General features: G+C 40.4%; 1 protein-coding gene across 2 annotated transcripts in view; it reads left to right on the forward strand.

The window, feature by feature from the left end:
* The window catches only part of cpne5b (copine Vb), a gene marked incomplete at both ends in the record, with an annotated part of 92,700 nt that overhangs the window by 55,523 nt on the left and 24,033 nt on the right, over positions 1–13,144 (forward strand). For both annotated transcript variants that reach the window (XM_080025332.1, XM_080025331.1), the window contains one exon: positions 2,565–2,628. In XM_080025332.1, coding sequence (XP_079881458.1) covers positions 2,565–2,628 — 64 coding nt within the window. The remainder of the gene's footprint in view (positions 1–2,564; positions 2,629–13,144) is intronic.

Consider the following 13,144-nt stretch of genomic DNA (forward strand, 5'->3'; position numbering starts at 1 on the left):
AGCGTGTACGATTTTAGGTGATAGAAAAACACCGTTTTCTTACATCACTCACCACTGTGACAAAGGATGGTTTCCCTACCTGAAGATCAATGGGAGTGTTTTACTGTGTGGATCAAAGGTCTCCGACTACCTCTCTAAACACACACACACACACCACCCCACAAAGAGCAGGAAGCACTCATACACACAGCTTGAGAGCACTTTATCCAGTTTTTCGACTTCAGTATGTTCGACACATCAATCTTTTGTAGAACCCGTTTTGAAGATTGCAGCTGGATATACCATTATTACGTATATTACCATATACTAAGTACTAATTCAACTTTAACTGTAGTTAGTGACATGTTACATCGTCCAAGCATTAGCATTTAGCTCATGGATACAGAAACTACTGTACGTGGCAATGAACTATTTTAGGAAGCAATAGAATAACTACTTGTACGTTTACATGTACTGGAATGCAGACGTTTAGTTCCTATTTTATAAAAACATTGTGGGTTTATCATGATCCATTTCACGTATGGTGAGGTGAAGACTGAAAACACCTTTTCAATAAATATTCAATTACATTAAATAATTGAAAAATTGCTGTACCTAGTTCCATGCTTCAAGTCATTGCATTAAGTTGTCCAAACCAAACAATTTGCCAGGATCACATATTCTGCTATAGAGATATTATCAGGTTTTGCATTAGACTGACCTCCAAAATGCTCTTCCAGCGGAATTATTGCATTATTTGACAGAAGGTGAGCGTATAGGAGAAAAAACTACACAAATACATTTTCTGCATCTCTTACTTTTTGGATATAACTCTTTTTAGACATTTTAAAACAGTCAATAGTTGTATTTGGTACGACACCAGTGATATAGACTCCAGAGACTCCAATTCTCCCGACTTTTTTTCGACCTAATTTCAAGGTAGTTACACTGACAACAAGTTGATTAACGAGGCAATTAACTCCCATGCAGAATAACCACAATAAATGTCACAATCCCCAAGTGAGACATTTAAAGGCCTGGTGGGAGACACACTGATATAACACAGGCAGTTGGAATGGAAACAATTCATGACCCAACTCAAGCTACTGTCTGTATTTGACCCGACACAGCTGATCCAAAATGTTTTGCACGACAAATTGTATGAAACTATAACGTTAGGATGAAAGCACACCAAGTACAACATTTACAAACAGATAATCGACCAACCGCCTTAACAGAACAAAACAAACTCAGCCTCAGATGAACAAAGGACCATTCATAACATTTGACCTGGTAAAGGCTTGTGTGTTTAGCCCACTACGAAAACCCCTGTCACCAAAACATTAACCTGGACCATCTGCAGGGACAGATAGGCCTTTGGTGGAGGTCAGGTCCTTGACAGTGTGATTTAAGGACAGCATTATTCAGTGCTTTGTAGATGGGGAACAAGCTTTTCAAGTTGTATAGCTAAGAGGGGGCTGAGTGGAAGGAGGAGAGCTGCATTAATAGGGCTGCTATATCTTGATAGTGTTAAAAGCCTTGGCGCGGCACTCTGAACAATAGCTGCAGACAGAATTAAAAGGTCTAAGTGACACAAAAAATCATAAAGAGCTGCAGCAATGACGGCCGGTAGATTTGAAGGTGTTGACGACTTTCTACAAGTCAGACACACACACCGGAACAAATGTACAGAGTCTATGGAAGCTGGATTTAACCGAGTTGTTTGTCTAACTTCAACGTTAGTTTAGTTTGGTTACCTGCCAGAATATTTGCTTGTAATGAATAAACAGTGGGAAACAAGTATGATTGTCATTTTGGATTATGTACAGGTAGCTTTTTTCTGCTTTTACATCCTTTTCATTTACTGGTTTACAGGTTGCGAACACACCATCAGGCAGACATAAACAGAGACATACGGCATAAAGACAAATATCTCACCTGCTGTACTAGAAAACAGTAGGATATAGTGACGTCAAGACCAGATAAACACAGTGTTTTCTCAAAAAATGTGTTTGACCGCTGTTTGTTGTGAATTATTTTTTTTTCAATGAATATGTCATTTCTCTATGCGAGACAATCATTAATATGAGCTGTGATGCAAACTGAAATACAATCACCAATACATACAGACCTCATCACTCCACCTAACTCACTGAAGATGAAGTGACCATATAACGTGTTTGCCATCTTAAAGGACATGCAGAAAAACAGACTTGCTCCATTGTGGTATTTATCATCTATAATGGAGAAGTTAACAATATCTTAAAGCCAGTTAGAGATAAATTCCTCTGGGAAATAGCAAGTCGAACAGAACATTGCCAAATTGAGTAATGAATTATGAATTTTAATTAAATTAGAAGAACTTGGAGGGAAGCTTTCTGTAAATGTCAAGGAATGTCAAGGATCAGCAATAACATCAAATTGACGTTGGGACCAATTCCCAGTTGGAAATTGAACATGGTTTCATTCTGGCAGCGGCCTTTATTGACTACATGAGAGCCACGAGTGAACAAATACAAGACGGTGTTTCCTTGCTTTTTTTTTTTTTTCAAAGCTCTGATGTTTTCTCTCTCTTTGCTCCACAGAGGGATCCAAGGGAAGACATGTGGAAATATCATCCTGTCCGCAGAGGAGCTGAGCAATTGTCGAGTGAGTAAGCCATAATAAACTCCCCTGCCAAACACACATTAGCAAGGCAAACGTCTGTCGGTAAAGCCTGGTCAAACAGGCTCCGCATATGAAGTCGATTGAGCGGTATATGGGAGCATGGAGGGGCAAGCGAAGCGTAGGTGCTCAGCTGTACACTAAGAAAAAAAGAGATCAATAAGTCAGTGTGCAATACTAAAATGAACCTGTCCGTTCACCTGTCAGGCATTTTAACATTAACATAATTTCAGAACTGTCTGATTTATCTTTTTTTTGTACTTTGTTTTTGCACTGTGCATATAATCACTAATATTCTTCTTCTTATGTTATATAACGTTAATGTAAAAAAAAATCTAATTATCACACCTGTTCTTTTCTACAGAGAATGTGATTTCAAATGAACAACCATTATTCTTAAGTGAGTTGAATCCCTTAACATCACCTAGCTGAGGAGAACCAATTTGACCTTTTGGTCCTGGTATCTCCTTCAGTGGAGAAAGTGGCTGATGTGATAGCGATGTTCGATCTGTCTCTGTCCCTTGTTGTCACATACTATGTTGACACACATCCATACTGTTTGCCCCCGACCCCTCTTCAACACATCACATCATTTTAAAAGACTCTGGCTTGGAGGGACCAGGCAGAAATCAAAGAGGTGCATACAATATGAAATATAGGAAACCCTGAATACATTCCTTAATGTGAGGAATCATATTTAAGTATTGTTTAGCCATTGGCATTGCTACAAAAATTGCATTCGCGCATTTATTATCTGTATATCTATGTATCTACATATCTGCTATATCCGTCTATGTATCTATCTGCCTACCTACCTATACCTATAGTGTGTCTCACAACCAGACACACACACACACACACACACACACACACACACACACACACACACACACACACACACACACGCACACGCACACACACACCTCACAAAATCGCAGACAGGGCAGCTGCTCTCACTCTGCCGAGTGTCCTCCTTGTCTAATAAAATTGTCCAGGAACATGATGGGGTGAATGCTGAGTGCAGCCCTTAACTGTCAATGTGGTGTAAAGCTGTGGATGCTTCACCAGGCTCCCGGCACGCAGATTAGAAGAGGATATTGAAAAGCCAGAGAGCGAAACAGAGCAAATTGCAGAACGAGACAAAAAGAGAGAGAGAGAGAGAGTAAAAGAGAATGAAATAAAGGGAAAAATGAAAGAGCAAATGAGCAGTGATAAGATAGGGTGAGACAGGGATGAGTGTGTGTGTGCAGAAGAGAGAGAGAGAGTCAGATACAGATACAAAGACAGCGAAGTGAATCAATGGAGGAGTGTTTCACACCTGGTCTGCACCAGCTCCTAGCTATAAAAACAGCGTGGCTGATGATAGTGTGAGACCGAGCATTGGTTAATTAAAACGCAGCCCTCCCTGACCTTGTCCTTTGTAGCCTGTGACACACACACACACACACACACACACACACACACACACACACACACACACACACACACACACACACACACACACACACACACACACACACACACACACACACACACACACACAAAAGACACACACACAAAGTTATCAGATAGCATTACTGTAAGGAGCTAAAAGGCCCAATATTTCCCAAAGAAACAGGTAGAGATCAAAATAGAGCAAAAGTAATAGTGGATATTGGATTTCTATTCTGCGGGTGGACATAAACACCAATCCAAATGAAAGCTATTTCTGTCTGAAAGTGTAAATAAGGTACTCTTTAAGTTGACAAGTTATAGTGTTGTGTTGTGTTTACAGCTCGTTGCTACTGACCCCAAGTGACTTCAACTTCTTTAGAGCGTGTTTAATCATGCATATCAAGACTCAAAGGCAAAAACATTTTGTAGCTTTTTTTTTAGTTGCTGAAACTGTACGATCTTCAGATTGAGTATTATTCAAATCCAAGATTGCTTCTGCATAGTTTTACAAGCTTATAGTTAAGAGGCCTGACACTTTTGGTATCTTGTTTGGAATTTTAAATGTAGCCCTCTGGGTTTCACAATAGGCTATGCTTGTCTGTATGAGTTTGTAATGATTGACCTGGTGTTGGGTCTGTTCGGTCAGGGAGGTTAAGACACATTTTGCATGCATGAACTGACATTATTCATCAGTTTCATGATGTAGTCTTATGTGTGCGTGGGTGTTATTTTTTTTTTCCTTTTTGCTGACTTACCCTGTAGTAGGGAATAAACAGTAGGTACAGTATGTCTTGCTATAAAGCTGATTACCTATGACAAATGTTATGTAGAAGTATATGCATCTTTGCAATGCTGGTTTGTTAAAATCCAAGATAACGTCCACTAGCTTTAAATAGAATGATTATAACACCTGTAAAGTGGAGCGATACATATGTTTACCAGTCCCAGTGCTGTTGTACTGCATTTCAGGACTCATGGAATCCCTCTCGTCCAATCAAATTACGGTCTGAACCAACTGTTCTCTCTGTGCTCTTTATTAAACCCCATCAGACTCTTGTATAAGAATATTTGATATATTATAAACTTTGGAACAGAAAAAAATTACTTTGCTTCATTTAACCCCGGAATGTCTCAACAGAACAAAGTCACTTCCGTTGCGCACTGGATTTGGATTCAGAATAGTCCAAAAAGGCATTGTTATTTCAACACTTAAAAATCTCAACCAGATGTAGTAGGCATCCCGGTATTTTTTAAGCATGCTTAATATGACCACAAGGATTGGGGTATCCTAAATCTATTTCTACCATACTAAATATCAGAAAATCGGAATGCAGGGTCTATATGGATATTGCAGCAGCTGTCACATATCCCAATTATTTCTCAGAGTAATGCCAGAGGTTACAACAAACTCAGCATCGAATGTAGGAGGGCGGCAGCCTTTCTGATTCATTTATACATAAATACATTTAAACCATATGGAACACATACCACATAGAACAGAACTGGGAATAGGGAAAAGATTGTTCTACCATGTCATCAGGTTAATGAGGCATGCAGAAAAAATATCAATTGAAGAAAATTGCAACATTTCTGCATCTCAATGTGCTCGATTTTTAGTTTTTGAAAATATGTAAACACTACGTCTATCAAAACATTGGTTTTCATAAACCTTATTAACTCCCACTTGCAAGCACTATGGACACACAAGCAGCATCCAATTTACAAGGGTGGCTTCCGCTCCAAGCAAACATGTTTAGGTGGGCTTTACTGTAATGCAGCTTTCAAAACAGATGTCTCCAACAGTAAATCCTGATCCCATAGGATATATGACAAACACGGCCCACTCCCTTCCAATTAAGCAGCAATGGTTCATATTAAAATCTGCTTGGCTCATCTTGCACAGAAAATAAGACTCATGCACTCAGACTTCTTTCATCTTGAGATAGAACACAATCATTCAACTGTTGTTCATCTACTTTGAAAACAACTCTAAGTAAACATTTTTTAATATTTTTCTATTAAAAAAAAATCGAACAATTTCCCCTGATGGTTTAAGTTGTTGCAAGAGATATGCAATATTGACTGCTCGCTCCTGCCTACATTAGAGTTATTTTACTGTATTATTACATTCTAGAGGAGCAACAGGATCTCAGTCCAGTTGTAGCCCTGTACTATCTAAACAATCTAAGGCTGGTCCATAGTAGGAATTCTATCTGATTATTTCTTTGTAACCTATTACAGTAAGGGGACGTGAGCAGCGCAGAGTGGGAGCAGATGCAGTGTGATTTTTGCCTGCGGCGTTTCTCTCTGTTCCCTCTCATTTCGAGATGAAGCTCCATCGCATCAACCATCCGACACAAACCCAGGACGATATTTTTTCTTTTTGATTTATTTGTTCAAATTGAACCTCTGTACTGTTTTGCTGTTTTTCAGCCACATACCGCCATTGGTTGAGACTAGTGTTCAGTTTGTTTGATGTGACAGTGTGGCTAGTAAATGTTTGAAAGAAAACCCCCTTTTTTTTGTTCTTTTTTGTTCTTCTGTTGATCCTTTGATTCTACATTGATGTCATCAGGACAGCCATAAATTGGATGAAAATATTCTCAAATTGAGCGGAATCGTTGCCTCATTTCACTCAGCAGATCGGCGTCTGAGTGGACTCACTTCCTGTGCTTCCAGTCACTCTCCCGTCTTCTTTGATTGCCTTTTAGATTTCCCCGTCACATTGTGCAGTAAATGAGAAGTGCAGCATTTCAACAGCATTTGCCGCTGTGAAATTTTGGAACGTGTTTCCTCTTGTTGTGAGCGGAGAACAAATATACATCGAATGTAGAAAATAGGAAAAAAACGTGGAGCCTCGCTTGGAGTGGAGCCTCCATTCCACTCACTCACACACTCACACAGTTTGGCAGTCCTTATTAGATGCTACAAACCAACAAGACAACACACAGTAAACTGCATATTCTAGGAGAAAAATCAAGCTTTAACCAGACATTGGATTAATAATTTTGAGAATTACACATTTAAAAAAGAATGCTCAATTCCTCAACCACCAAACGAACAGCAGGGAGTCCTTTGTATTTGCTAATCATGTAAGACCACCTCTCCCATCGCCTTTCCTCAACCCTTTCTACTCACACCCCAGGGGCCTCATTTATCAACAGTGCGTAGAAAAGGTTCTAAATTCACTCATACGAGTGAAATTTAGCATGTGCTTAAGTACAAAAAAATCGGTATTTATCAAACGTGCGCTGGCCTATCGTACGCACACCAGTAAGTCATCAATCTTGATAAATCCCACATGTTCTTAAGTACCATGCTCGTTCACGCTCAGGTCATTTGCATTCAGAAACGCCTCCAATTAACCATATATGGTCACGACACATCCCTGTATCAACCATGTGAATGTGTTTTATCCCTCTCCGCTACAATGGCAAAGAGGGCAACGAAAAGAAACTTCTCCAACACAGAAATGGAAACCCTTGTAAACGAGGTTGAATCAAAGCAAAACATATTTTGTTGGCTCACTTAGTGCAGGCATTAAAACAAAAGAAAGCTTGCTGCATGGGAAGATGTGATATTTTCGAGCAATTTGTAAGGCAACGGCATTGTTTGGGGTCCGCGATCTGACAACTTTACGTGCAGTCATTCATATACTATTTCAATAAATAAGAGATGAAGATAAGTTCCTAACAACATTAGAGTTACTAAGTGAAATGAGTGATTGGCGAGTCTGGCGAGTCACCGCGGCTCGTCCAGCTCACAGCTGAGTGCTGTCAGATGAGACGCACAGAGAGCATCGGAGGGATCCTCCGCTTCAAAATATGTAAACGTGTGACACATTTAATGAATAATCAATTAGAGCTTACCTAAAAATAAGTGAGCCATATAACTATTTATTGCATTTAGGATGTTAGCTCATTTGGACGCTGTTTTGACCGTCTGTTTTCATTGATGTATTGGCGATATTAGGCTATATCTACTTTCAGTTTCATTACTGAGTCGTGATCAGTGTTCTTAAAAAAACTTAGATCATAAAATAAGAGGTCCAAAACACAGATGATGATCAAACAAACAAATGTATGACTTTATATTACCCTAGAAATGCACGGGTGGATTTGACGCGTGGCGATTAAAGAGAACGCTGGCGGTTCTAGTGTTAATGCAGACGTTGAAACTCTTAAATGCTTTGCTTTGTGCTTGTAATATCGCTATTCTACCACTAGATTCTGTTCGTAAGCATGGTCAGAGTTGTGCTTACATTTACACACATTCATAAGTCTAAGTACATTTTGGTAAATTCCATACTTTGCGTGGCAATGTTCTTACGCTGTACTTACGCACAGATTTGTGCGTAAGTACGGTTGATAAATGAGGCCCCTGGCCTTTAATTGATTCACAACCTCATTTATTTATTTTCCCCATCTACTTTTCGCCCTTTGTCATTCATTTTTGGTACACAGCTGACCCCAGTAGACACACACACACACACACACACACACACACACACACACACACACACACACACACACACACACACACACACACACACACACACAGGCTCAGACCAATTCCTGTGACTCAAGTGTGATGCACTGGTTTGGCTTTCACATTATACCTTTAACTACCACTCATCTTGTATTCCCCCCATCTCTTGGCTCTTCATTAGTGCAACTATAAGTCTTTCTTCAGTCAGTCACACACACACACACACACACACACACACACACACACACACACACACACACACACACACACACACACACACAGAGCGTGACTGGCTGTCTCTCCTGTCACAAACCCTCCTTCATTACTCCCCCGCGGGTGTGTATGTGTCTGTCTCTATCTAGCCTGCTCTTTAAATATTAATACTCTGTTTCTCTCCATATTAGCAAATGGCTGCTGATCACAGACCTTTGCAAGAGAGTGTGTTCGTGCCACAGAACCTTAATGAGGCGCAGCAGATGCATATTTAATAACCCAACACATTCCATCACCATAAATGCTTTTATAGCCCTCTTAGCTCCCCACAGATTTTCTGGTGTGTCCTTCCACTCGCTGACTCACTCAGTGTCCCGACATGGTCAAATTCTGCCCGTCCGAATAACCTGTGATTACTCTCATGGGCAACCCGGGCTGCAAGCCTATTGTTCAAGAACATTCAAATGGCAATTTATTTATTAACGGGTTTTAGTAAAGAAACTGCAGTTTAATTTGTTGTCTTATTTTCATCATGTTGATATTATACCCAATATTGTGGATAAAATGTCTTGCTGTGGTTAATATGACATGGTCTATGTGGGTGGTAAGGCAACAACATGTCAGGGCATTTCCATTGATACATTTGAGAATATTAGAATCTGTGATGATGCAGCGGGAGAATCCACAACACAGTCCTCCAGGGCCATCACAACTGACATCTGTCACACAAACTTACTGACTGACTGTGAGCCCTCCTTTCATCTGCTGTGGAAGGTGTCGACTGCTTGACAGAAAATCCCGGGGAGCCTGTGCTGCTTACTTGCTAAGTTTCATGACTTCTGCCAAGGATTTAACATTGATCTTAAATCTCAGTCACCGGATAGTTGAGCTCCGGAGACAACTGAAGCCCAGAGGTGTTTCTTTAATGGCTTTTAAGAAGTGAAGGGACACACATTCTTCACAAAATGTCTCAAGAGTTTAAAAAATTTGCACTGCAAGTCAGTGCAGTCTAAAGATGGAGGCTTGAAGACCACTCTCATGTGTGAAGGGACCGCAATATCACAGTCGGTACCTGTTGAAGTTAGATACTTGTTGTAAAAAGGACACACACACACACACACACACACACACACACACACACACACACACACACACACACACACACACACTCACACACAGCATCCAGAGATAGAAAAGGAAAAGCAGAAGAATAGAATATTTTGGCTACACAAACAAAACATCTACTTTCATATGTTACAAAGAGTGAGTCCCCTGTTTTGGAGGGTTGTACCAAATGGTAGACAAGTTGTTTGTATGGGTCGTCATGTCGAGGGCGGAATACAGATACAGTGCCCCTTGTTGCTGGAGTGAAGTGGCTGTGTTCATGAGTGTGTGTGTGTGTGTGTGTGTGTGTCAGAGGGTAATGTGTGCAGTGCGGTGCCTGGCTGTGTGTGATAAAGAGAGGACACTGTGGCAAAATGCGTACAGGAATTAGAACGGGCATTGGCATATGTGCACAAAAACACTCTCACGCTCTCACTGTCACACATTGTCTGTCACACTTGCAACCTCACACACATTCTATCGCTGATTTGCCACTGTGGCTCACAGCCAGAGACAAGGTGCAAGCTGCAACATTAAAAAGCCATTAAGCTATCATTAGTGGCACCATGGCTGCCCAGTGTAAAGCCTCGAGCTCTGACAGCAACAGTAATCTACTGTTATAGCATCTGAATGTACTGTATTGAACCCACTGTGTTTCAGAGATTAGCTACAGACCATACGCCAGAGATAAGCCGGGTCCTTTCCCCGCACTGCTACCACACAGGGAGAGCCAAGTAACAGTAAACAAGCAGTACATGCCTCAACAGAAGGCAAGTGATTTATATTTGGGGTTTGTAAAAGCGCTACATTTCATGATAAACAACTGGTTGAGAAAATGCACAATCAGGCTTTTTTGTTAGGGAGAGAGGGTGTGCTACAGAGAAAGAGTTGGTTTGCAGTAAGAATTTATCTCCGAGCATCTGCTGCTATACTCTTTGGTTTTAATTGCATTTGTTATAATGATCTTAAGAATCCACTAAAGCCTAAGGTCACCTTCAGACACAGTTAATTCTTCATATAAATAATATACGACTGTGCATAAAGAATTGTGTAGCCAAGCTAAAGATAACAGTGCTACACTGCAATAAAAGTCAGTCAATGTGAAAATTGCACCTGTTGTTTTTATTTTATTTTATGCTTTTTGGCATCCAGGTAATTCCGACGTGTGATATTTCAATAGAGCGGAGAAGCAGCATGTTGCTCTCAAAGTAAAAAGCTTAATGAGGAGCCCCGGTTGAGATGATTGCTGTGTTTTACTGGCCTACTGATGTGAAAAGGTTTATAAAGCAGCATGATGAAGATTTCAGAAACCGAACTTAACCAATATTTGATTGTAAAAACAACAGATTTACTTTCAGTTTGCTATGATATCACAAGTAGAACACTATTAATTTTACAAATTAAGGTCTCAACTTGAAAACAGTATGAAACAAAAGAAGATGTATACAGCCCTTTATGTCTCTAGATTGAGCTACAAGACATCAGATAAACAAAGGTTAACCTAATGTTACAGTGACCACTAGTGGAGAAATACAGTATGATTAGCTGGTTACAATACCAACATACTTGAGAAAACGCACACACACACACACACACACACACACACACACACACACACACACACACACACACACACACACACACACACACACACACACACACACACACACACACACACACACACACACACACACACACTATTCGGCTGTGTTTGTAGATAAAGCTAAAGTGGTAGGCTGACTGCCAGTAGTTCATAGATCAAGAGCATAGTGGCATTTACACTGCACAGACTAAAACAATGAACAGTAAAATGTCATGTCATTTCTGTCCGAAATGCCAACTTTGTATAATGTAAATAATGCAATAGTTCTCAGAGCCTTCCTGTCCCTTTTCCAGCAGATGGCTTCCATTATGTATGTGGGTATTCTTATGGGTCTGTCCTACTATTCTTACACTCCCACTGAAACAAGTTGTGCATGCTCAGTCGAGTCTTGAATCATGGTGAACCCAACTGAACTGAACGCTTAGGTTGTTCATTGTGACATTTTATTTATTATGATATGTTTTTAAACTACTTTTTATTGTCTTTTTACTAGTGCTGTCAGTTTAAAGCTGGGGTAGAGGATTTGGGGAGAAAATGGCAGTTGGGATAGAGATTCGAATTCAAATACCTCAACCGCTCCACTTGTTCTCTTTGGTCCCTCCCCTATGGTCCCTCCCTGACATGCTCCACACCAACAAAGTCGTGCCAAAGTGAATGGGAAGTCCCAACAGCCAATAAGAACAGAGAATCGGAGCCCCGCTCTGATTGGTCAAAGTGTACAGCTCATGTTAATTTTGACCAATCAGAAATCACATACCCCAGCTTTAACGCGTTATTAACGGCGTTAACGCAAACCCATTTTAACGGCGTTAATTTCTTTATCGCGCAATTAACGCTCTTCATGGCCTAGCAAACGTTGTGGTTTTTTCACATGCTGTTGCATCAACTAGTAATGTTAGAACAACTGAAACACCACAAACTATATATGGCTGTTAAGTTACTGTTAATTCAAACGGAACAAGTCCTACAGCGTAATTTCACATTAAAATCATTTAACTGGCAAAACTGCTAAACGTCAAGTCAATTCTGACTTTTATTTTGAAGCAGAAACCGGAACCAGCACTTCCTAGCTCAGCTGCGCGACCCTCACTAGTAGAGTCTTCCGTGGTGTGACTCTGGGACTACGCGGAAAAAGAACATAAAAGAAAGCTTGTCATTTGCAAAAGTCTTACCTATAACCCTGCGCGCACACCAAAACCTCCATGAATGTTAGTGGCAGCCGGCAGTAATACATTTTCATTTTATTTTTCGTTACGAAGGGCGACTGCATCGGCTGCAGCAGCGCCATGGCAACCACCGGCACACAAGCGTATCGTGTGTCCACTCCACAACTGGAAAACGCACACACACACACACACACACACACACACACACACACACACACACACACACACACACACACACACACACACACACACACACACACACACACACACACACACACACACACACACACACACACACACACACACGCACACACACAAAGTCTGAAATAAGCCTTGGATGAAAGACTCCCAAAACATTTAGGCCTACAACAACCAGTTTAATTTAGCCTAAATACTATTTGTTTTATATACCCTATGTTGTTTTATGGTTTGGTTTTTAAATAAAAAAATAAGTTCCAATTATGTTTGTCTTTGTGTATGCTGCTGTAGGGGT

Source organism: Ammodytes marinus (assembly GCF_949987685.1).
Source record: "Ammodytes marinus genome assembly, chromosome: 4".
NCBI classification, from domain to species: domain Eukaryota; kingdom Metazoa; phylum Chordata; class Actinopteri; order Uranoscopiformes; family Ammodytidae; genus Ammodytes; species Ammodytes marinus.